This window comes from Geotrypetes seraphini, chromosome 2, assembly GCF_902459505.1.
Source record: "Geotrypetes seraphini chromosome 2, aGeoSer1.1, whole genome shotgun sequence".
NCBI classification, from domain to species: Eukaryota; Metazoa; Chordata; class Amphibia; order Gymnophiona; family Dermophiidae; genus Geotrypetes; species Geotrypetes seraphini.
In genome coordinates, this window is record NC_047085.1 from 381,331,158 (window position 1) to 381,358,318 (window position 27,161).

Genomic DNA, 27,161 nt, shown 5'->3' on the forward strand with positions numbered 1-27,161 from the left:
CTATCTCAATAGCAGACTATGGACTTTTCCTCCAGGAACTTGTCAAAACCCTTTTTAAAAGCAGCTAAGTTAACCACTCTTACTACATCCTCTGGTAACACATTCCACAGCTTTACTATTCTCTGACTGAAAAAAAATATTGCCTCCTATTGGTTTTCAAAGTAACTCCCTGTAATACTCTAGCATCTTTATTTCAGTAAACTAAATCATCTAGTACTTGTGTAGGAGTTTTATTTATTTGGCCTGAATAAACAATAATTTGACCTCTAATATAAGCCTTACACGAGGGTTGCTGAAATGTTCTCAGCCCAACCAAGAAGAGAATGACACGGATATGGTTAAATAAATGATCTTAAACAATATCAAAACACAGAATTTAATTTCTGCGAATTGGCACTTAACGAAATAAGATGACACTCTTTTCAACGATAGTGGCAAAATGACGCTCAGAATTTAGGAAGTTGGTTGGTTGGGCTGAGAACTTTTCAGAACCCCCTCGTAGGCATCCCAATAACATGATATGACAGAAAGTCAGTTTCATTAAATTGGAAATATTCCTGTTTTAAGAAATCAGTATCCTCTAGCAAAGCAGAATTCACTTTCCAGGAATGATAGAGTATTATCAGCTATATCTACTAGTAATAACACCCCTGAATAGTCAGAAAGAAGACTAGCTTCTATAGAGGATTGCTGTACATATCTGGAGAGCGATCAAGAGATTAGAAAATAATCCAATCTCATAGAGAAGTAATGAGGAAAAAAGTAAAATATATAATCCAGCTCAGATGGATGCATAAGCCTCCAGATGTCAGTAAGAGCAAAGTAATTAATAAATTTGTTGTAGATGTGGATGAGCTTTTGGCATTCTAAATGACCTACGATCTAAAATATAGTCAAGTGCAAGGTTCCAATCCCCTCCCATAATAATATTAGACAACAGAGAGGATAAGGTTTGGGATAAGTTCTGAAATTCTACAATTTAGATTTTTAGCAAGTAAAATGGCAACACCACATTTCCCAGTCAGCTTCTGAATAAAAGCACTGCCCTACCCAGACTCTCCTCAGTAGCAGATAATCTGTTTCCTGCAAAAACACTACTTGAACTTTCATTTGTTTGGAGTAAAGCAACATTTGTTTACACTTAATTGGGCTGTTGGATTCTCTCTCAACCTTTCAATAAAAAAGGTTAGTCGATGAACGTGGAACACTTTGTATGGAGTATAATGTGTTTAAAACAGAGGAAAAAGGACCTCAAAAAACCCCTAGATCACAATCAATAAAGTTATGAACAATCGGGGTTAGGTTTTCATCACTGGTCCAAAAACTCTGTATAAATCTTTTAAATATTTTTATCTTAATTTTTTCTTTTTATAGATTTTTTAATGCAATAAAATCATGAATAATGTATGTGAATATATTCTCTATGTCACTTAAAGAGCAAGTATAAGTTTAAAGCCGGCAGATTAATTTAAGGCTTTCTATGATGTAAGATAAATCAGGCACTTATCTCAATTGCCCAAAATTGTTTACAAAATCGTTGTCAGTAAGGAAACATGCAGCTACACCATAGGCAAGTTATGTATTTTTTAAAACTACATAAGATTATTCGTACACTCTAAAATGTAGAAAAATTAACAGAAACAGCTACTAGGATCTGTTTAAATACGGGTGATATATGCCATCTAAAATATAGTTGGTAATAAACAACATGTAGTTATATGGGTGATATGATGTATCCTCCACCATTAATATTTATTTTTGTTGCCTATGGTTTTATTGAGATATACAAAAAATATTTATTCTATGTTTAGTCCCAGCAGTCAATATATCAGCATATTGTTTAAACAAATAGTCCTTATTTGTCGTTAAAATAATGTTATAATGCTATTTTCTCTATTTCTCTTTTTCTTTAAGAACATTTTGAGCAAAGTCAGTACCGGCACAGAGTTGTATCTTATCATTACCCCTGAAGAAGCCCGTAGAGCGAAACGGTTGGGCCTCCGTTGGGCAATTGAGATAAGTGCCTGATTTATCTTACATCATAGAAAGCCTTAAATTAATCTGCCGGCTTTAAACTTATACTTGCTCTTTAAGTGACATAGAGAATATATTCACATACATTATTCATGATTTTATTGCATTAAAAAATCTATAAAAAGAAAAAATTAAGATAAAAATATTTAAAAGATTTATACAGAGTTTTTGGACAAGTGATGAAAACCTAACCCCGATTGTTCATAACTTTATTGATTGTGATCTAGGGGTTTTTTGAGGTCCTTTTTCCTCTGTTTTAAACACATTATACTCCATACAAAGTGTTCCACGTTCATCGATTGAGTTTCTCAATTTGGACACTTAAGAAGTTTCCACTTATTTCTTCAATAAAAAAGGTTAGAACAGGGGTAGGGAACTCCGGTCCTCGAGAGCCGTATTCCAATCGGGTTTTCAGGATTTCCCCAATGAATCTGCATGAGATCTATTTGCATGCACTGCTTTCAATGCATAGTCATTGGGGAAATCCTGAAAACCAGACTGGAATACGGCTCTCGAGGACCGAGTTCCCTACCCCTGGGTTAGAACTATCACACACACACATCCAATCCCACTCCCACTTTCCCCTCCCCACATTCACGGGAACCCACCAACCCTGCGAGACAAAGGTCTCATGCCCTCCAGTATCATCAGGCACATATGCCTTTAAGAAGGCAGAGAAAGGTCCCCGGAGGGGGTGAGGAGGCAGACAATCCCCACCAGCAGAAGGTGTTTCAGCACAATTAACACAAAATAGTATAACAAGAGACACAAAAGCCAGAAGTAAGAGGACTATGATGAACAAACATTATTGCAATTACAAGCACTACAGAGTAGCTTATGGCTTATTTTATTTAATGTACCACCTTTCCTTGGATAAAAATAACAAGGCAGTTCATATAATCATTAAAAAAACATACAATAGCGCTGCTGAAAAGAATAGGAAGACTGTCAGGTTGTTTGAATATAAAACACTCAAAATCCGCTGGATCTGTATAAGCTTTAGTCTGATTGTTGTAAGTCACTTTCTTTTGGGTCATAAAAAGCAGCCCAAATCTAGCCTTCAGAGATTTCAGGCATTGTCACAGAGTCAAAATTTTCCTGTGTTTTTCAGCGGTGAAAATCAGCAATTATGGATATAGTTTGGTCTTGCCAATGTATTTTCTACTGGACTTTCATTTCTTCCAATATAGCATCACTTGAAAGATATTAGAGCAGTTTTAATAGAGGGCATGATTTAGAGCTATTGCTGGATGATCCACATGCTGGCACACTATATATTTAGCACCACAGGGAGCCACTGTTTGAAAAACTCGATTGGGTCAGTTCCCCTACACATTCATACATTCCCAGAATTCTTAGATTATTATGGTAATATCTATTACAAAAGTCCTCCAACTGAGTCTTTATCATACCTAGGGCCTTCCTATCTATATTAGTTTGACACCATCTTATCAATGAGCAAGCTCTTTTTTTCTACGACACTTAATTTGGAATCCCTGGTAGTCAGACGCACAGTGAGATTAGTTATTTCATTTTTAATATCCTTGATGTCTGATTTACTTTCAATTAGCATTTTCGATATTTGGCGCAGTTGATTGGCCACCTCCACCATATTGTCACTTTTGGGTTTCCCAGAATCAGATTTTGGATTTTTAGGATCAGATGGTAGATTGGATTTCAAGCATTTAGCACTTGTACTAGCAGCAAATGCAGCAAATCTTGCTTACTTTTAAAGAGGTTATGTTTCATATAGCTTGTTATGCAGATGAAATCAGATTAATGTAGATTTTGGCCCCGATTCTAGAAAGGGCGCCTAAAGCATGCTTTAGGCGCCCAATCTAAGTAGTTAATGAGCCAACTAAGAGTCTTAACAAGTGATAATTGGTACTTAGGCGTCCGTTGAACATAGACACCATTTTGTAGACACAGCCACAATTTCATGGACGCCATGTTTAAAACTTGTACCTAACTCAATAGGCGTGGTTTGGGCAATGACTCAATTTGGGCGTCCTTTGATTCATTTACATAACACTGAGAAACCTAGGACGTCTCTATGATGCCTATATTGTAGGCGAATGAAAACCAGGTCTACTTTTGAGCTTAGTTTGGCCTTCAAATAGATCCGAGTTCTATGAATGGAACTTAGGCACTCTATGGATGTTCTTAATGCGATCTGCTAAATAGGTTTCTGGGATTTATTTTTGTTTTATTAAGCTCATAATACATTTAATAAGGCACCACATAAATGGGGCACATCAAAACAGATATATTGCATGCAAAACCTTCTAATTTTGTGGACAAACAGGAATGCTGTTTGCTAATTAGAGGAAAATATCCGTTAACTGAAGCACAGCACATGAAAAACATAGCTTTAGCTTTCTTGTTAAAAAGCTATCCTTTTTTCCTGAGTAAAGAGTGCTCCAATCAATCAGCTCATTCTTGAAAGCAAAGAAAGCACATGACAAAAATATATAGATTGCATATATAACTTCATTTGCAAAAGGTTAAAAACTGGAAAAAAAAGATACAGACCTTAGCATGGCTTCTACTTCATTGCACTTGGAGGTTTGCAGCAGCACAATGGTGACCTCATTGTGAGATCATCAAGATGCACCTGCAAGGTAGAATGCCACAATTAAAATATGTGCTGGGGGAGCTGGTTGGGATCCAAACCCATGACCTCTGGAAGAGGATCACAGGGCTTTTATTTAATGAGCTATAGCAGCTTCCAGGCAGGTGTCTCTGCCTAACTTTAGATGCGTTTTGCAGAATCAGGGCCTTTGTGTCCAAAAAATGCTGGTGGGGATCAGAGTTCTGTTCTCAGATCTCCATTCAGATCAGGCTCCTTAGTGCCCCCCAAGCACTTAAAAAATAGAATTAGTGTGATTGTATATGTGTAACATTGAATTGAGAAGACACATTTGTGAGATTGAGGTGGAGAGGGTAGGCATTTATGTATATACATAATAAAATACATATGCATAAATTAACCTGGAGAATTTATATGCATCTTATAGTAGTTTTCCAAACAGCAGTAGTACACAGACTTCATGGGATACTGTTTACACATATATTCACTTTTAGAATTACTTCTGAAATGTTATACCTATATCAGAAAAAAAATATGTAGTGTCCAAGATTCAAGTGGGAAGTACTGATCTAAGAAACGTGTTTGATGGGAATTAAACCAGAATTCTTATTTTACTGTCAACACAGATTAGATTACTTCAATTTGTGATTTCTGTTCATTTGTATAAACCTGCTCTAGCACACCTACTACTACAAGCTGTGGGGCTCATTTTTAAAAAAGACAGGTGTCCAAAAGATGGTATAAACCGGCACTTGGATGTCTTACTAGTCAAAAATGTCCAAGTGGGCATTTTTGAAACTGACTTTTTAGATGTCTTTTTGGTAATTTTGTCTCCAGTGCATCTAAATCTTAAGGGGGAATGTTTTAGGTGGCATTAGGTGGTTTTGCAACATCATTACAGAAGCTCATATAAGCCACTCTGAATTGACTTCCCAGTCATTAGTAGCAATATAGAAGCTTCAATAAGCAATTAGGGTGGGCTTAGCACTTGGATGTTTTACAGCGATAAGCATTTTACAAAATGTCCAGGGCACAATTTGGACGTTTAGGGCCAGACCTGTTTTTAAAATGATAAGAGCCAAAAAGGTGCCCAAACTGACTAGATGACCACTGGCAGGATAAAAATATGGCACCCAACACACTCTCCCTGTGGTCACTGGCCACCCTCTCTGCAAATATCTGCATGGAACAGTACATATCTGTCTCTATGAGAACTGCAGATACTATGGTCAGTCCTAGTAGAGCTGCAAATAGGTCTCTGGAATAGCCTGGTGGGCAATGCAGTGCAGTAGAATGCAGGGAAAGGACCCAGGCCCATATGCCACCCTAATTAGTACACTTGTGGTAGAAAGTATGAGCCCATTAAAACCCACAAATAAACCACTATACTGCCATATTGGTGACACCTGCAGGCATAAGGACTATTGAGGTGGTAGACAGGTGGGTCCAGAAAGTTTGTGGGGAATTTTGGAGAGCTCACCATATTTATTTTACTTATTTATTTAAGGTATTTATATACCGCCTATCAAAATTATATAAGCGGTTTGCAATCAGGTACTCAAGCATTTTCCCTATCTGTCCTGGTGGGCTCACAATCTAATGTACCTGAGGCAATGGAGGATTAAGTGACTTGCACAGGACCACAAGGAGCAGCATAGGATTTGAACCCACAGCCACATAATGTATGGAAGTTATGGTGAGATGTGTGCTTGGCACCCTTAATGTGATGTTCACAGCAATGTTCCCTAGGGAGTCCCACTGCTTTGCTGGCATGTCTGTATGGCCAGTTCATTAAAATGCTGGCCCTTCCTACATGCAGATAGGTTATTTTGGATGTGTTTTTTTTTTTTTTTTATAATGGCAAAAAGGTTAGACATCTAGTAAAACAAAACATCTAGCTGTGTTATTTTCAGAAAAAAAAGACGTGCGAATTCGAAATAGATGTTCTGCACTCGATTTTTGATTTTTTTTCTCATAATGTCCAAAGTTGAACTTAAATGTCCTATCAAAAATGCCCCTCTGTGTGTCCAGCTCTGTTTGCTTTGACTGGGTTCATTATTATCTACCATATGGCTGAGAAGCAAGAGTACATGAAATGTCACTAAGGGCTCCTTTTACAAAGCCGTGCTAGGGCCTTAATGCGCGGAATAGCGTGCACTAAATTGCCGCATGTGCCAGCCGCTACTGCCTCCTTTTGAGCAGGCGGTAGATTTCCGGCTAGCATGTGCTAATCCGGTGCGTGCGATAAAACCACTAGTGCGGCTTTGTAAAAGGACCCATAAATCTTTATGGGTTAATATTTAGCCAGCACCAGAGAGCATTTTATTTAAACGCTGACCACCTCCAGCTAATATAGAACTGGCTATTTCATGACAGGCCATATCCAGACGTGGATATTGAATGTCCGGTTCAGCAATGATATCACTATTTAAGCTGCCCTACTTTTCAGGGGTTAACATTTCCTATTAAGAATCAGATGCTGGTTTTAGGTGTTGTTCTTGACTCTGAATCAACTATGCAGTCTCAAGTGTTGAAGACTGTTCAAGCTTCATTTTACCAGCTTCAAGTCCTCAGTAAGATTAAATCTGTTTCCACAGGATGATTTTTGAGTGGTAGTGCAGAGCTCTATATTGTCTAAATTAGACTATTACATTTCTTTGTATGCTGGAATTAACTGCTGCACAGTGTTTCCCAAATCTTTTCTGGTGGAACCCCAGCCAATCAGGCTTCAGAATATCTGCAATGAATATTCAAGAGAATGATTTGGATGTACTGCTTTCACTGCATGAAAATTTCTTTCACGCTTATTCAGTGTGGATATCCAGATAACCTGACTGGCTGGTCTCCTCAGGACAGGTCAGCCACTGCTCTACAGTTGATTACAAGACATGAAACAATAGAATATATTACGCCAGTTTACATATCTTTGCACCAGCTTCCGATTTACTTTAGATTTCAGTTTAAGTTGCTGACCATGGTTTTTAAAACCTTATGCACTCACAATGGATGCAGCTTTTTCTGTTAATCCAACTTTATGGAATCAGTTATCAGATTAACAGAGTTTTCTCAATTTAAGAAACATCTTAAGATGTACTTTTTCCCAAGTTTTGATTTTATGATTTTATATCAATCTTTTTGGGTGGGGTAGTATTATTGACTGGGTTGGTATGGGGGTATCTCAGAGTATTTATGGCTGGTTTTTATGTGTTTTTATATGTGTTTATATGTTCCTCTATTGTACCCTGCCTAAGTAAAAGGAAGGCTATAAATTGATAAATAAATAACTCACTACTGGTGCTATCCAAACTTCCTCAGTGATAAAAGGAAATATCAGCTACACTTACTGGTTACCTGCTGCTGAATATTTCATAGTACATGAGGTAACAATATAGGGTCTGCTGGGAAATAGTGATCATAACAACAAATTTGAGCTGGTATCTGGAGTAATCTTCTGTAGCAGGATTAAATTTTCAAAAGGGTGACTACAATAAGGAAAATTGTTAAAACACAGTAAAAGGATCAGCGGCAAAGGTTAGGACTTTAAATCAGGCATAGACATTATTTAAAAATACCATTGTGGAAGCTCAGATCAGATGTATTCCTTGTAATAACAAAGGTGGAAGAAAGAGCAAACAACAGCCAGCATGGCTAAAAGGTGAAGTGAAAAGGCTATTGCAGACAAAATAACATCCTTTAAAGAATGGAAAAAAGATCCAAATGAAAATAAGAAGCAACATAAGCACTGGCAAGTTAAATGCAAAGCATTAATAAAGAAGGCTACAACAGAATATGAAGAGAAACTTGCCAAAGAGACAAAAACTCATAGTAACAACTTTTTCAGATACATCATGAGCAGAAAACCTGTAAGACAATCTATGGGATCACTGGATTATCAAGGAGCAAAAGGGGCATTCAGGAGGATAAGGTCATAGCGAAGAGACTGAATGAATTCTTTATTGTGGTCTTAATGGAAGAAAATGTAAGAGATCTCATGAACTGGAAATAGCTTTCAAAATTGAAGATGTGGAAGAACTAAAAGAAATCTCAGTGAACTTGGAAAACATATTGAGTAAACTGACAAGTTAAAGAGTGATCACCCAGACCGGATGGTATACATTCCAGAGTGCTGAAAGAACTCAAATATGAAATTGCTGATCTGCTGTTAGTGATCTGTAACCTGAAGATTGGAAAGTGGTCAATGTTACAGCAATTTTTTAAAAGGGTTCCAGGGGTGATCTGAAAAATTAGAGACTGGTATACCTGACTTCAATGCCAGGCAAAATAGTGGAAACTATTATAAAAAATAAAATTACAGAACATGTAGATAAACTTAGTTTATGGGACAGAGTCAGCATAGATTTAGCCAAAGGAGGTCTTGCCTTACCAATTTGCTTCATTTCTTTGAAGGTGTGAATAGGTGTGAAGGTGTGAATAAAGGTGAGTCAGTTGATGTAGTATATCTAAAAATTCAGAAAGCTTTTGACATAGTTTCTCATGAGAGGCTCTTGAGAAAATTAAAGAGTCAGGGGATGGGAGCCAATGTTATTGGCTATTGGACAGAAAATAGAAGGTTAAATGCCTGTTTTTCCTCAATGGAGGAGGGTAAATAGTATAGTGCCACAGGAATCTATACTGGAACCAGTGTTATTTAACATATTTATATATGATTTAGAAATTGGAAGCACAAGCAAGATAATTAAGAGCTCCTTTTACAAAACCATTGCAGCTTTGTAAAAGCCAGCGTAAATTTGCAGATGACATAAACTATTCAAAGTTGTCAAAACATGAGGACTGTGAAAAATTGCAAGAAGACCTTAAGAAATTGGAAGACTGGGTATCCAAATGGCAGATGAACATTCATGTGGACAAATGCAAAGTGATGCACATCAGGAAGACTATACAAAATTATAGTTACTTTATGCTAGGGTCCATCTTACAAGGAGTCAGCACCCAAGAAAAAGATCTGGGTGTCATTGTAGATACTATGCTGAATTATTCTGCCCAGTATGTGGCTGTAGCAAAAAAAATAAAAATAAAAAAAAGCAAACAGGATGCTAGGAATTATTAGGAAAGGGATGGTAAATAAGATCAAGAATATTATGTCTCTGTATCATTCCATGGTATGACCTCACTTTGAGAACTGCACAGTTCGGTCACTGCATTTCAATAAAGATATAACAGAATTAGAAAAGGTTCAAAGAAGAGCAACCAAAATGATAAAGGGAATGGAACTCCTCTTGTATGAGGAAAGATTACAAGGAGTTTCTGAAAATTTCTCAGCCAAACCAAGAAGAGAATGATGTGGATATGGTTCAATCAATGATCTGAAACAATGTCAAACCATAGAATTTGTTTCTGCAAATTGGCATTTAATGAAGATAAAACTCTTTTCAGCTGCAGTGGCAAAATAACACTCAGAATTTAGGAAACTTTTCAGAACTCCTTTTAAAGAAGTTGGGGATCTTCAGCTTGGAAAAGAGAAAGTTGATGGGGATATGATTGAGGTCCATAAAATCCTAAGCGGTGTAGAACAGATAAGAGTGAATCAAATTTTCATCCTTTCAAACTGTACAAAACTCAATGAAATTACATGGAAATACTTTTAAAACATATAGGAGGAAATATTTTTTTCACTCAATGAATGGTTAAACTCTGGATATTTTTTGCCATAGGATGTGGTAATAATGGTTAGCGTTGCTGGGTTTAAGAAAAGTTTGCCCTGAATTGGTAAACTATTGCATTAACAGTGATATTTGATAATAAATTAACGTATCATGATCACATAAGTCATGTGGTCAAATCTACTTTCTATCGACTCCGACAAATTCGTTCAGTGGCAAAATTTTTATGTGCAAAATCTCTGAATATTTTAATTCATTCATTAGTAATTTCCAAAATTGATTATTGTAGTGCTTTATTTAAAGGTATATCGCAGAAAGAAATCAGACGTCTGCAAATTATTCAGAACGCCTATGTTAAAATAATTTACAAAGCCAAAAAATTCGATCATGTCTCTCCACTTCTCAAAAAAGCACATTGGCTCCCAGTTACACACCGAATCTTATTTAAAATATGTCTGCTTACATTTAAATCATTATTATTTAAAACCCCCGCTTTTATTTTTAGAGTTTTAATTCCTTATCATACTTCGAGACAGTTAAGATCGCAGGATCAACACTTATTGGCAATACCCTCACTGAAAGTTATCAATACAAGGCGTCACACCATGTTCTCAATAACAGCTCCTCAATCTTGGAATGATCTCCCACTTTTTCTTCGAGAGGAAAGGAACCTAGATAAATTTAAATCCAAACTTAAGAGCTTCCTTTTTAATGATGCTTTTAATGTATAAATTTTATATCCTAAAACTTTTTTACTTTTCACTTTTTATTCTATATATTAAATATAAATTTTATTTGTTACCCCTCCTATCGTTTTTTCCTTAAATGTAATTAAATTAAATTAATATTGATTGTAACCCTTTAATAAACCTTCCTTTGCTTTGAATTGATATGTAGAAATTATGTATAGCAATGTCTGTAATTATTATTTTTAACTCACTTTGAATATTGTTTGTTATATTTGTCACCCCAACTGATTTTTTTATGAGATTGTACATCGCCTAGGAAATGTGATAGGCGATTAATCAAATTTTTCTAATAAACTTGGAAACTTTAAAACATAATGAAATTTTTGTCTTGTTTCAGTTTTACCGATACATTTATTAATGGCTCAGTTTTTGCTTCACTATTAATTAGACCACCTATAAAATCAAAATGTTTATAACTTAACTGACACAATGAAGAGTCTCAAGACCTCGTATGTCAAATGTGTCATTACACGAGCTTCAATGAAGTCTCACAGGAAGATAATGACTGTGCAAAAAGCAAATATTCCCCAGCTTTGATTCAGGGTATCATTAATATATGTCATATTGGGAAGAGAATGATAGCATATAGAAAGACTGCAAAATCTATCTTTGTGGACAGGCTATTTAATTAGTATGAATCTATTCTTCAAACCACACTAAAAATAGCATGCCTTCCCTTTCACACTAAGCTGCTTATTTCCAGGGTACAAAATTTACCAGTAAAAAGAAAAATATACTCTTTGTGCTAAAGACAGAAAAATTCACAGTTCAGTTATGATCTGACTCATATCCCAACAAGACTTGATTAAAAAAAAAAAAGATTGGGTTATAGTAGTCTTATTATGCTTATTATACAAAAGAGCAAATGCAAAATAAATAACATATAAAAATTTGACATTTAAAATCAAATCAATGTGCAATGGAAGTAAGGCATTGCTCCTGTGAGCTTTTACTTGCAGGAGAGAGAGAGGCAACAGAGAAGACTGGTGACACCTTTATGTCAAAAAAAGTATAGTGGATGGTGTGGAGGTCATGAAATATGGAACCATATGTGTACAATATCAGGCCTTTGTAATGTATTTATGCTGATGGAGGTCTGTTACACAAACAGCATTGTTGTAATCTGTTCAGGAAAGACATATTAGGAAGAAAGAGAGGAGGAGCAGTATTATATGTTAAAGATAATTTAAAGTATCAGGATTACCATGAATCTGTTAATTTTACTTTAATGCTTTTTTTGTATGATCTGGCTATTAGCTATTTATTTTTCATTTGCTATTTTTTACAATCAAGAAATAATAAGACTACAAACCAAACCTTAAAAAAAAAAAAATCAAAAGAGGCTTGTGGGCTGGAGAGCATGTTTTTGGTGCACAAGTGGGAGGCGGGCCTAGGGATGTGTGTGTGTATGGGGGGAGGAGCAGAGATGTCAGGGGATGTCGGAGGAGGTCCAGGATATCAGAGGGATGTCAGGGGGATGTTGGAGAAGGTCTGGGGATGTCAGGGAGGGGTGTAGGGCTCTGTGGCTCAGCTGATCCTGGTAGGGAGAATCCCCATCAGCTGAGCCACCAAGAATCCTCAAAACTGGCTCAGCTGATGGGGATTCTTTCTGTCACAATCAGACAAGGTAGTTGGTGGGTACATCTACAAAACTTGTTTTTGTACGTTTGTCACATGGACTTTTTTATTTTTGAAAATGGGCAAAAAGGGTAGACATCCTAAGGACCAAAACTTATACCTAGCTCGACAGACGTTTAGCAGCTTTGAAAATGGACATTTTTCCTACTGAGTTTGTGGATGTCTTGCACAAAACATCCAAAAATCCCTTTCCTCTCATTTGCTGAACTGCCAGATACTAAAGAATGTAGGGCTAGAAGACGGTATAAAAATTTTAAAAATAAAAAATAAATAAATATAAGGTTCATGCCAATAAGCAAGAAGAAGCATATCACAGTAATATTCAAATAGGAAAGATGTCCAGATTTCCTGTTTGAAAATATGCAAGAAGGACGTCCTTATACTGGACACGTCCATTCTGAATAACCATTTTACAAATTGAAACATTTAAATTAGAAACAGGGGGAAACAAGGCACAGGGATGTCTGTCTGGCAGCATTTTTGTTATTAAAATGGCCACGCAGATATCTTTGCAGACCAGAGGAGAAGCCCAGTGGCAGTTTTATTTTTTTGTGTGTAAATGTGATTTCTCCAGGAAGAGAAAAATATCTACTGTACCTGATAGTATATTAAGTACAGAATAAACTTGGATTTCAATAGTCTTCAGGCTTGCAGGCATCTTATATCTTTAGGTACAGTAAGTATTTTTCTGTTCCTGGAAGGAGCCCCAGGAAAAAAAAATTGAGCTACAGTGGGATTTGAACCTGTATTGCTTGCTTTATAGTCCACTACATTAACCACCAGAACACTCCTCTGATCTTACTGCTTTGTTTAGAATGACCATAATACCTGCAGCTGATATGGTCTAGTTTTTCTTTCTTGTTTCATTTTCAGAGGAGAGGGAGGGGGGACATCAGTGGTCAGCTGCTCAATCATAACATCTTTTTGTAACTTATGGATATGACTGAAACAAGTATAATTAAAAATGTTCTTTTTAGACATGGGCATTTCTTCCTGTTCAAAAATCCCTGTTGGGTCCTCCCTACACCTGCCTAAAACATGCACCATTGCTATTGGACAAACTGCAGTGTCAAATATCCAAACTCGGACTTTCCAACATCAGGGTTTGGACCGTTTAGTAGATGGGTGGTTTTTTTAGGCAAGAAACAACAATGAAGGTGACTAATTGGTGCTCAATCACTTTTATTTTGCAATAGGACTTGAAACAATCGTGCTTCAGCCCAAAGGGGCCTGCCTCAGGAGTAATATCTATTGATGTTGAGGTTATCAATAAAATGTTCCCTCAAAAAGGTTATGATACTTGCCAGCAGGCAAACGCAAATCTCAGGTTGCGAGTTTCTGTGCTGCTGTCCTCCCCCTAACATCGGAGAGGAAGTTCTGGGCCAGCCAATTGGAACTTCCTCTCCGACGTCAGAATTGACATCGGGGAGGAGGCTTGTGGGCCCAGCGCTTGTGCAGTGGCTGCCTGGCTTTTGCGGTGTCGGGGAAGCAGGGAGAAATTGTCATCGTCGGTGGCTGGGGGAGAAGGCAGGTGGTGGTGGCTTGGGGGGGCAAGGAAAGAGAAAGAAAGATGGTGGTTGGGGGGGGGGCAGGGAGGGAGAAAGAAAGTCACAGAGCTTCATGCTTCCTGGAACTAAACAGGCTGCTGTTCCTCCAGTGACCAACTAACAGTGCTGCCTTCTCTGGAGAAAGACAGACAGACAGAAAGAAAGAAAGAAAGAAAGGGGGGGGGGCAGGATGAGAGAAAGAAAGAAAGAAGGAGGCAGAGAGAGCAAGAGAGAAAGAAAGAAAGGGGAGGGGGCAGGGAGAGAGGAAGAAAAGTTTGGTGGAGGGAATGGAGTGTGTCAGGTGGCATTTTCTCTGCATACAGTGTGCTTTGCGTTTTTAAAAAAATTTTATTATTGGTAGATCGTTTTGACTTGGTCATTTTAAAAGTAGCTCGCAAGCCAAAAAAGTGTAGGCACCCCTGGACTAGGGTCTGAGAAACAAGACTGAGGATAATGGTGGCTCCTATCTTACCATCTCTGTTTCTGCAAGCAGCTGACTTTCCATGACAAATTTCTACTTTGCTTCTCATGGAACTGAATCATTTAATACAACCTGGGAAAGGGGGAATTCTACCCTGTTTCAAGATATCTGAGACTGATGTAATCCAGTGTCCCTAACCAGGGATTTATGGGGCCTTGAAGGACATGACTGATAAGAATTTGCATAAGTTTGTGGAAGGACTCAGATCATCTCTATCTCCATGATCCATCTCTGGGTTGCATCGCCTGTTATCATTGGAGAGCAGAGAACTCTAATCAGCCGCAGGCCATATATTTTAAGAGCTTTGATCATACTGCATAGTTTTTTGGTTTTATCAGGAATTGTAGTGTATGTTTAAGTCAAGAGCACCATGCTTGCTTATGTTCTCTTAGGTTTCTGTGGCTGGTGTCATGATTGTTGCAGTTGTCTGGGTCATGCTCCTTTCTCTGCGCCCCTACTTTTGCCTCATCCAGCATTGCACTTCTGTGATCCTGTCCTGGCCCCCCCCCCCCCCCCCCCCCATGAGTACAGCATCATTTATGTGCCACTATCACTTCTCATGTCTGTGTGGGGTGATAGAAGCATCCCTATGCATTTCTTCCTCCTCCATTTTTGTCATTTGCCCCTCTGCTTCCCCATTCCTCCCCAAGTCCAGCATCTCTCCCTCTATCTTCCCTCCCTCCTGTCCCCATTCCTAGTACTTCAGCAAGAGTCTTGCTCTTTTCTTTCTCTCTCTGCCCTTCCTCTTGTCAGTATCAGTCCCTTTTCTTCCTTTCCCCACAGTCCCTTCATCATTTGCTCTATCCACACACCCAATCTCAATATCCCTTCTTCTCTTTCCTCCCTCTCTTGTGGGGTATGATGAACTGGCTCTTTTTACAACTGATATTTTTAGGGCTTCAGATACTAATTTTATTTTTGCATCCAAGGAGATGCTCCAGGGTTCATTTTTCTCTATCCATCATGGATCTCTATAACCATCTTTTCTATTCAATTTTTCTATCTCCTTTCTTGAACTTCACCCCATGGAGAACTTTTCCTAATTTCTCTTGTTTATTTTCTTTATCTTGCCAGATTTTTGTCTTTGAAGCTATTCTCTGGTTTAACATATAGCTTCTCCTCTTTTGTTGCTGTTTTGGTGAAAGAGTACATAAATGTTTCACACCAAGATAGTCAGGGCTTCCAAATCATATTTCTTAAAATCAAAAGTGATTATTTTGATTTATAAAAATAGTAAATAACCTCATCCAGAAAAAAAAAATAAAATAAAATAGAGGGGCTTTAGAGATTTGGATTTTGGGCTAAAGAGCATGTGTTTGGCCCCTGTAATCAAATATGTGTTTCACTGCCCCTGACAATTAATATAACTGTCACCTTTTTAATGGGCATAGAGAAGGTGGAAAGGGACAGATTCTTCAGCCTATTGGGAACTACAAGAACAAGGGGGCACTCGCAGAAATTGAAAGGGGACCAGTTTAGAACCAATGCTAGGAAATGTTTCTTTACACTGAGGGTGGTAGACATCTAGAATGCGCTTCCGGAGGCTGTGATAGGACAGAGTACAATAAGGGGATTCAAAGAGGGATTGGACAAATTCCTGAAGGATATGGAGATTGAGGGATATAGATAGAGGTAGAGATAGGATTATGGAAGGGTATAGATAGAAGAATAATGGGAATTGAAAGGTTTTAGACAAAAGATCACTTACAGGTCATGGACCTGATGGGCCGCCGCGAGAGCGGACTGCTGGGCGCGATGGACCCCTGGTCTGATCCATCAGAAGCAACTACTTATGTTCTTAAGCCCTTAATTAGGGTGAATCAAATCATGTTCAGTTATTTCAAATAAGGGTTATGTATTCATTGATATACAGGGTGATGAACCAAAGTTAAACAATAATGCTATGCCAAAAATACATCAATAAAGCAAATACAAACTGTAAAATAACTGCAATAAAAGACTCACGTCACTTTCATGGCCTTCTCGAAGATTATATGTGAGATCCTGTTGAATATCTTCCACAAATTTGTGAGCATATTCTGGATAAAAGTCTAGAACTTCATAAAGTCCTTTAAGGATAATACATTGGAGGTCACAATAGGTCAGAGCTTTGACATCTGCATTTGTTTTAATAACTTGATCTTTAATTGATAGATTTGCTCCAATCAGATCTCCCTTTCCTGAAAGAAAATAAGTACTTAAGTATATTATTTTCTATACCATAGCAATGCCCCAAGTTGACAAAAAATAAAACAAATTATCATTCAATTAGAACAGGATCTTCTTATATTTGTGAACTGGGATTTTCGGCTCTGACAGAAATTAAATTGAAAAAAAATAGAATGACTGCAGATGGTGGATGATGAAATGTGTGTTTGTCGAGTATTGAGATGCATTTTAACTTAGGGCTCCTTTTACATAGCCGCGCGGCAACAGCCCCGAAGCTTTTTAAACCTCTATGGGCTTCAGGGCTGTTAGCACAGGGCAGCCACTAGCACGGCTTTGTAAAAGACGCAGTTAATTTGCACTTAAAAACAAGCACATCCATCGCATTGATTAGCAATTCTATTCTAGTTTCACCATTGTTACAATTATCCATACATAGCTTAAAAGAACTTTAAATAAATACCAACTTTCAAATTTTATTTTTTGTTGGTTTTGCAATTTTAGAATTTCAATTATAAAGTGCCATGAAAAACATTTGCTCCATTTAGTATGACGGAGCTAAAAAGGTTTGAGAGTGGTCTGGGGATGAAGTTTGTGTAGAACCACTATTTACCTGGTTAAGAATGATATTCAGTCACTAACCAGCTAAGTATGTGGATAAAGTTAGGACAACAAAAAAAGGCTGTTCCTTTAAAAATATATACTAATACAGTTAATACAATTTACACAAATATAAACTTGCGTAAGAAATACTGTAATTAAGGTCTTAAGAAAAAAAAACAAAAACCTGAAAATAAAGAAAGAAAAATTTCCAAAGGTAATTATTTCAGTCTTAGAGGACAGCAAAAAGGCTGTTCTAACTTTATCTGCTGAGCTAACCAGGCACTCTCTGATGCTCCCGACGCTCATAGGAACTCAATGTGAATGCGAATGCGCAGTGCCTGCCTCAGCTGATTTCCTGCCCCAATCTCTGACGCCGGTTGACTTTCTGCCTTCTGACTACGCTGCCACTGCCGGGATGCCTCTATTTCTCACCCCTGGACCAGCAGCGGCAGCAGCCACGGTTTCATCAAGCAGCCGCAGGGCATTTGCTAGGCCGACCCACTTCAATAATGCGAGGCAGATCGGCCTAGGAAAAGCCCTGAGGCTGTCCGGCCTAGCAGATGCTGGACAGGGAACAGGGAAGGGAAAAGGGGTACTATTGGACAGGGGGGAGGTAAAAGTAAGGGAGAAGGGCTACTGCTGGACAAGGGGAGCAGGGAAGGGGTGCAGCTGGACAGGGGGGGAGACAGAAAGAAAGAAAGACAGACAGACAGATAGGGGGCCAGGGAGAGAGACAGAAAAAGACAGACAGACAGGCAGGGGGCCAGGGAGAGAGACATAAAGAAAGACATACAGAAAAAAAAGAAAAGGGGCAGGGAGAGAGAAAGAAAGACAGACAGGGAGAGAGAAAGAAAGACAGACAAGGAGAGAGAAAGAAAGACAGACAGGGAGAGAGAAAGAAAGAAAGAAAGAAATACATACATACATACCTAACTACTTAAGTCTACATATCTATTCTATCACCCGTTAATGTAACGGGGTAAAAAACTAGTTATTCTATAAAGGTTTTCTGATCCTGAAATTCCCATTACAGAATACTGTTCAGCACTAATTTTTTTTCAGTGCCATTTACTGAATCTAGGGCTATGTTCAGAGAGTGAACTCTCACAAGGTACACTACCTTTTTAAACTAGGTGGAAGAAACAATAAGGTGGGGGAATGTTGCTGACTGCTCCACTGTAACAACTCAGCCCTTCCAACAATTTGTTCCAAAGCAAGACATTCAAACAGGAAAACAGGAAATACAAGTGAAGCAGCTACAGTCTCTCCCTCCATCATACATACAAGTTTTTTGTACCTGTCACAACTTCCCCACAACCACTCATACATAGCCATAGCAAACAACCCCCCCCCCACACACACACAGTTGAACTGTACTCAGATCCAAACATTCCAAATGCACACTTCATAAAAAAGCCCCTCATGTATTTACTCTCCCATTCACAAATATGCCTCTCACACACCTCTATATAACCTCCTATACATAAACATTTACATACACATCTCACCCCCCCCCCCCTATTAAAGAAAGCATACTGGTTGCCTGTTCCTAAATTATTACAAAAAAAAAAAAAAAAGGTCTTTTAACATTCAAAATCTAAAAAACCAACGAACCCGCCTTCACAGACAGACTTTTGATTCCAAATGGTCCTTCCAGAACTTTAAGATCCATCTCTCAACATTTACTTTACGTCCCCTCACTAAAAATTATCAGTACTCATCGAGTAACCATCTTCTTTATCACAGCACCCATGACCTGGAACTCCCTTTCTACTAACATCAGAGCAGAACAAAATATAGACACATTCAAGGTTTAAAATGTTTTCTTTTTAAGGATGCCTACAAGTAATTTATCCATTTCTGCTTTTTTGACTTCTTTTTACTAAACATCCTCCCCTCCCTCCTTTTTTTCCTCCATGTTTTCTTTTCCTTATAATATAGTTCTTCCTCCTCACCTATTGTTTTGCAAGTCTACTTTACGTCTAGTTTGTTAGGTCTTTATTATGTTTCATTCGTTATTTGTTGTTAGTCTCCCCTCTTTTATGTTCTATTTTTATTGTACAACACTTCAAATATTATGATAAGCGTTTCATCAAATTTTAATAAAACTATGAAACATGCCTGCATACTCCCTATACATACTTATACAATGAGGCCCGGATTCTGTATAGGTCGCCTGGGAGGGGTGTCCTATACAGAATCAGGCCTACACTAACCCCGATTCTGTAACCAGCGTCCATGTTACAGACGCTGGTTACAGAATTGGGTTAGAGTAGATGTGGCCGCTACACGTATTGCGTCAAGGGATCTCCTTGCCGCAATAAGTATAGCAGCCGCAGCCGCCTGTCCCCCACCCACCCCCGATCACCGGCAGGAGGGTACCCAACCCCTCCTGCCATAACACCACCCAACCAACACCCACAATCGCCAGCAGAGGGGTGCCAACCCATTTTGCCGGAGTATGCCCACCCTCCGGACCCCCCAGCTAACGCCCCCCCGCGCTAACACCCCCCAATGACCTGTCTAATCTCCCCCCCCAACTAACCTCACCCACCAACTAACCTCTAATTGTTGGCTGGACGGGTCTTGCTGCTGTCCAGCCGGCAGACCCACCTTGTCGAAATGAGGCGGGCCCGCCCCTTCCTGGCCCATCTCCGCTAAGCCTAAGGCCTGATTGGCCCAGGCTCTAGGAGCCTGGACCAATCAGGCCTTAGGCTTATCGGGTCTGCCCATACCCACTAAGCCTAAGGCCTGATTGGCCCAGGCTTTAGGCGCCTGGGCCAATCAGGCCTTAAGCTTAGTGGGGATGGGCGGACCCACTATGCCTAAGGTCTGATTGGTCCAGGCTTCTACAGCCTGTGCCAATTAGGCCTTAGGCTTAGCGGGGATGGGCAAGGAAGGGGCGGATGCACCTCATTTCAACGAGGCAGGCCTGTCAGCTGGAAGGCAGCAAGACCCGTCCGGCTGGCCATCAATTAGAGTTTAGTTGGGGGGGTTATTGGGGGTGTTAGTGTGTGGGGGGGGGGTCCAGAGGAGGTGTCCTCTGGCAGGAGGGATTGGGCACCTGCCTACCGGCGATCGGGCATGTCGGGTGGGTGGTGTTCTGACAGGAGAGGTTAGGCACCCTCCTGCCAGCAATCGGAGGTGTCGGGTGGGCAGCCTTCTGGCAGGAGGTGTTGGGCACCCTCCTGCTGGCTATCGGAGGGGAGAGGGGACAGGCGGCCACTATACTTATCGTGGCAGGGAGATCCCTTGATGCGATAAGTATAGCGGCCGTGTCTACTTACAATGTAGGCCAGCATTTTGTTAGCCTACATTATAATCATCTCTCCCTCTACTAGGGAAACGCGTAGGGCCACCTAGGTTCGCCTAAGGCCCTTAGGCGAGCTTAGGCGGTCTTGCGGGGCTCCCGGAGGCACCTTCAATATAGGCAGCCTGCTTGGGGAGCATTTTTTTTAAAAAAAGTGCATCTCAATTGGCTTATTAGACAACCCCTAAAATTCTTCCCACATCACGTTAATATACCCATCTCATCATTATTACTATTATTATTGTATTATTACACTGGTCAACAAGCATTTTGCTACTGGAATTCTGTCACCTGTACCTTAACATGGGCCACATGCTGACTATAAATCTGAAAACAGTTTTCATCTATCACATCCTGTTTTTAAGTTATGCATCAGTTTGTGTTTATATCATTTTTGTCAATAACGCTACCGGGAAGCGTCAGTATTTTACTGTTTCTGTAACACAATATTGCATTTTAGAACAGCTCACCGATTCCCATATACCAGTAACTTGAAAGTTTATACTAAAAAGTGATTGTGCTGCTTTTTCTACCTGTGAATTTTTATATTTTATTTGATTTTGCTTAAGATGTTATAATTATTATGAACAGACGAGGTTGTGTTAACCATCCTGATAATTTCTGGTATGTCTGCGGACAATTTACTGCACAAGATCAGCAAAAGAATCTGTCCAGCAGTCTTCAAAGTGCATACAAGGATTATTTTCATAGCATCCCTAGGCACGGCCCTAGATGCCCTAAACATTACATCCTTCAGCTACGCGGATGATATAACCATCCTCCTCCCCTTCGACATCCAAGACCCCTACCTCCAACGGACGCCTGAAAACAACATTGGAAACTGTAGAAAAATGGATGACGAACCACAAGTTAAAACTGAATGCGGAGAAAACCAAATTCCTACTACTAGAGAAGGAACAAAAACCATCCCTAACAGAACTAGATGTAAACACAATCAAATATCCAATACAGAATACTCTCAAAATTCTGGGAACACACCTAGACAGAGGCTGCACAATGCAAACACAAATACACAAAACCATAAAAAAAGCATTCTTCACCATGCGAAACCTAAGAAAAATAAGAAAATTCTTTTCCAAAGAACACTTCAAGATCATTGTACAATCCCTCATACTCAGCTCTTTAGATTACTGCAACAGCCTCTACCTACCATGCCCAAATACTATGATAAAACAACTACAGACCGTTCAGAACACAGCTATCAGACTCATCTACTCGCTCAGCAAATTCGACCATGTCACACCCGCCTATGTAGACTCTCACTGGCTTCCGATAAAAGCAAGAACTCAATTCAAACTCTACTGCTTACTTTTCAAAGTAACCCATGGTATGGCCCCCAATTACCTGAACAACCGTCTTTGCCGCTACCGACTACCCAGATCAAGAAGAACTCAGAATCTTTTCACCTTCCCCCCCTCATAATGGTATCCGACGTAAGAAACTTTACGACAGCCTTCTAGCAACTCAAGCAGCGAAAATTGGCCCCACCATCACCAAACTGATGATCAAAACAACAGACATCAAAGTGTTTCGGAAAGAAATCAAAACATTTCTTTTCAAAAAACACGTCCTTACTTAATATTCCCGTCCCCAATCGCACATGCACTCTCCCCAGCAAATAACACACTAGTCATCCCCTTGAACCTCATTTACCAAAAATCCAAACTCCTAAATAAGCACCTCCCTTAGGTATCCATTTAACCTTCTCCTAAATAAGCATCTCCCTTAGGTATCCACTTAACTGATTCCTTCAAAGTTAGGTACCTTTCTTCAGTTGCCTATATTGTTTTCCCCACTGAACCTTGTAACTACTTGAACCCTGTCAAGTTATTCTATCGATAAATCCAGATATCTTAAACTTGTATTTCTATACCACAACATGTAATTTACTTAAATCGTTGTAATGTAATTCTCTCGGTAATGTCCTGATCTCTTTTAATTGTAATCCGCTTAGAACCGCAAGGCACAGGCGGAATAGAAATCACAAATGTAATGTAAAGTTGGTGACCAAGATAAAGCATGGGCACCTCGTGTGTTGTACTGTCTGCTAATAGCTATTTCCTAGCCTCAGCTTGCAGGGTGGGGCTGGTCTCCCTTTGTTGCTTGGTTGTAACTGTATCATCCATGCAGCTATCGGTGGAGAGTGTATTTTTCTTGTATTTGTACTGATTATTTGTATTTGCGCTTTTGGTATCTGTGTTGTTCCTGTTACCCTGTTGAACTCTTTCTAATAAAAATGATTAAAAAAAAAAAACCAACCCCCACCCCCCCCCCCAGTGGCTTAATGGGAAACGGCAGAAGATGCTTTTTGCTGTACCCATGGTGTGGCATGAACCAACAAATCATCACTCAGACTGTTATTTTTGCAAGACAAAAATAGATGGATTCACAAAAAGAAATAGATCAGAGAATTATGCTGAGCTTGTGGAGAACATGCTGACAGCATATCAGCTAATGAGTGCCAGAATGTCACTTAAAATGCACTTCTTACATTCTCACCTTGACTTCTACCCACCCAATCTTGGTGATGTCAATGAAGAACATGGGGAAAGATTTCATCAAGATATCAAGGTGATGGAAAGCAGATATCAGGGAAAGTTCATTCCCAGTATGATGGGAGACTATTGGTTCTTGCAAAGAGAGAAATGTACAGTACAAGCATAAAAGCAAGTGTCTCAAACATTTCTGAACATGCTGACATCACTTTTGTGTGAGTTAAGAGAGGCGTAAATATATGCTGCAACATGTCTCCTTATTGTCTTCGTGTTTGTTTTCAGAGCAAACTCTTTAACACAAGTTTGGTGGGACACAGTTCATACTCGCAATATTGTGCTGATATGTCAAACTGTCTAAAAAAAATCAGTTAATTAAATCAACGCACTATTATTGAAATCTTCATCAAGGTGCCACAATATTCAATCTACAAATATAGCCAAAATATACACTTTCTTAAGGCTATGAAGCCACCTTGTATATAATTTTCGAATTTTTTTTAGAATTTTTTAAATTTTTTAACCCGACCCTCAGTGGCACCACTCAGGACTCAAACTTCTCATTGTCCTGAGCTTTATGTGTCTGCTCGTCATCGGGTCATTTATTATTTATTTTTTTCATAGAGCTTTCTGCTGTTTATATTTCTATTTATTATTTTCTTATAAAGATATTCTCTTATAAAGATAAATACTTAGCTTAAAATATGGCTAAGTCTTCTTGGTCAGAGATGTCAGCACTAGTAAGGGATGTCAAAGCCGACATGTTTCGCCTCGCTTGCTTTCTCAAGGCTCAATCCCCTTAGCCATCTACCTCCGTTGTAACAGTCAATACTTTACAAACATAAAGCAGACACATAAAGCTCAGGACAATGAGAAGTTTGAGTCCTGAGTGGTGCCACTGAGGGTCGGGTTAAAAAATTTAAAAAATTCTAAAAAAAATTCTAAAATTATATACAAGGTGGCTTCATAGCCTTAAGAAAGTGTATATTTTGGCTATATTTGTAGATTTAAAAAAATCAGTAACATGTATCTCAGAAACCTGATGTGCTAGCTGAGTTTCAATTACAGATCTGAAATCAGCATCATTAAATTAACTAAGAACACTTCTTAAGTTCTCAGTAGCAAAGAAAAACTTTTTTTTTTTTTTGTTGACCAGTGTTATTTGTCTATCCATAAAAAATGTAATGTGAGTTACAAATCAATGTATACATTTCAATCACAAAAAATACCAATGTAAACATTTTAGGGCTAATTCTATAAAGGGCGCCTAACTTAATTGGCAAAATACCCTTAACCTCAATAACTGAAAAAAAAAAAATTAATTGGGTGAAAGGCATCCATTCGATTCTATAAAAGATAGGTGCCTATCACATGGCGCTTAGAGGCGCCTAATGCCTAAGTGGGCATTTCTATGAGAAGAGAGTGACTTAGGCACCACTAAGCACATTTTTCCAAAAACAAGCACCAGAAATGTAGGCCTTTAAAACCTTGGTCAACATTTCAGGTGCCTAAGTTAGATGCGATTCTGTAAATGGCACTGAAGCGTGATTGACACATGGCCAGTACCATTTTTCTAGGCACTGGCTGATTTAGGAGATGTTTATATAACCAGCCTCTAAAGGGCTCATTTAAAAAAAAACAGACGTCCAAAAGATGGCTTTATCCTGCACTTGGATGTCTTACTAGTCAAAACGTCGAAGTGGGCATTTTCGAAACTGAATTTTGGATGTCTTTCTGGTCGTTTTGTCTCCATGGTGTCTAAATCATAAAGGAGCATATAAGAGGCATGTTTTTAAGAAAGATTTGGAAAATTTCCTGGAGGAAAAGTCCATAGTCTGTTATTGAGACAGACATGGGAGAAGCCATTGCTTGCCCTGGATCAATAACATTGAATGTTGCTACTATTTGGGTTTTTGCCAGGTACTAGATTTGCCAGGATCTGGCATGGCCATCATGAGGATGGGCTAGTGAGCTAGATGGACCATTGGTCTAATCCAGTAAGGCTATTCTTATGTTCTAATGTGCGGGGGTTATGGTGAGATGTATATCTGGCATGCTTAATTTGAATTTCACAGCAATGCCCCCTAGGGTGCCCCACTTCTCTGTTGGCATTAAAAATGCTGGTCCCTCCTATGTGCAAATGGCTTGTTTTGGACGTTTTAAATTTATACTTTTTTTTTTTTTTTTTTCCAAAAATGGCAATAAAAATTAGATGTCAAGCTGGACAAAACATCTAGCTAGGCTATTTTCAAAAAAACAAAACAAAACAAAAAAAACGACAGACATCTTGTGGCTTCAAAAATGGACATTTTCTCTACTCAGTTTTTGAATGTGGCATAGAAGTGGCTCCTGCAGCCATAAGGGCTATTGGGGTGGTAGATAAGTGGGTCTAGAGGATTCTGGAGGTGGTTTGGAGGGAGCTGTAGTGGGGAGAAGACTTGGTACCCTTTTTGTGAAATTCACAGCAGTGCCCTGTAAGGTACCCCACTATTTAGGTGCCATGTCTGGGTGTTCAGTACATCACTTTGCAGACCTCTCCCATGTCCAACAGGGCTTGTTCTAGGCGTTTTGGACTTGGACGGCAAGTTGGACGGAAATGTGGTTTAAAGATGGTAGCTTTAACGACTTGGACAATCAGAATGGCAGGACGTATAATTAGACGATTTTCAAAACAAAAAAAATTTTAGACGTATTTTTTGAAAATGTATCCTAAGCTGTTTTTTTTACTTTGGACGACTTGTGAGTTGGACGTGAATGGACTGAGCAGAGTTTTGGTTCTACCCTGCCCATAGGTGCACTGAAATGATGATAATTGTACAAATGTTCCAGATAAAATCTTGTTTTATTAAAATTCAACACAGTCCTGTTTCAAGGCATTCATTTGTACAATGGAGGAACATTACAAGTCAGAGAGTGTAAATGCAACTTCCCTGACATAACGCCTTCAAAATTCTGTTCTGCTAGGTTCACTTAAATATACCTAACTAGTCTTTAAGCCCGTTACATTAACGGGTGCTAGAATAGATGTGTCTGTCTGTGTTTCTTTATCTCTCTCTCCTTGGCCGCTGTCTGTATCCTTCTGTCTCCCCCCCGAGCAAAGCTGTCTGCCCCCAGCACACACCTCCCCCCCCAAAGCAGCCCCCTTTCCCTCTCCCTGTCTCTCCAGGGCCCCTTCTGTCTTCCCCCCAGAGCAAAGCTGTCTGTCCCCAGCACACCTCACCCCAAAGCAGCCCCCTTTCCCTCTCCCTATCTCTCCATGGCCCCTTCTGTCTCCTCCCAGAGCAAAGCGGTCTGTCCCCAGCACACCTCCCCTCCAAAGCAGCCCCCTTTCCCTCTCTCTCCATGGCCCCTTTTGTTTCCCCCCCCCAGAGCAAAGCTGTCTGTCCCCAGCACACCTCCCCCCCAAAGCAGCCCCCTTTCCCTCTTCCTATCCATAGCACCTTCTGTCTCCCCCCAGCACACCCCTCCCTCCAAAGCAGCCCCCTTTCCCTTTCCCTCTCCCCCTGGCTCCCGGTATTGATCCCCTTCAGAACCTAGCAGGCCACTCTCCAACTCGGTAGCATGTTCCCTCCGACGCGATCCCGTGTGTCAGAGGGAGCGTGCTACTGATGTTGGAGAGCGGCCTGCGAAGTTCTTTAAAGCCGGCCACGATCGCAGGGTGCTCTGAAGAGGAGGATCAGTAGCGGCAGCGGCGAGTGAGGGTGGGAGATGACGCGGGCAGGGAGAGAGCACAGTTGCGCGAGTGAGAGGCAGCGACGAGTGAGGGTGGGCGGTGACATGCCGAGGACGCAGGCAGGGAGAGAGCACAGTCGCGCGCCTTCAGCCACCGCACGCGCCTCCAGCCCCTGCAAGCGCCGTGAGGTGTCAAATAGAATACTGCCACAGAAGCACACCTCACGGCGCCAGGAA

At 39.7% G+C, this 27,161-nt stretch overlaps 1 protein-coding gene across 1 annotated transcript in view; it reads right to left on the reverse strand.

The window, feature by feature from the left end:
* KCNH8 (potassium voltage-gated channel subfamily H member 8) overlaps positions 1–27,161 on the reverse strand; it is a 346,041-nt gene that overhangs the window by 87,008 nt on the left and 231,872 nt on the right. The window contains exon 11 of the mRNA XM_033930671.1: positions 16,626–16,840. Within this exon, the coding sequence (XP_033786562.1) occupies positions 16,626–16,840 (215 nt within the window). The remainder of the gene's footprint in view (positions 1–16,625; positions 16,841–27,161) is intronic.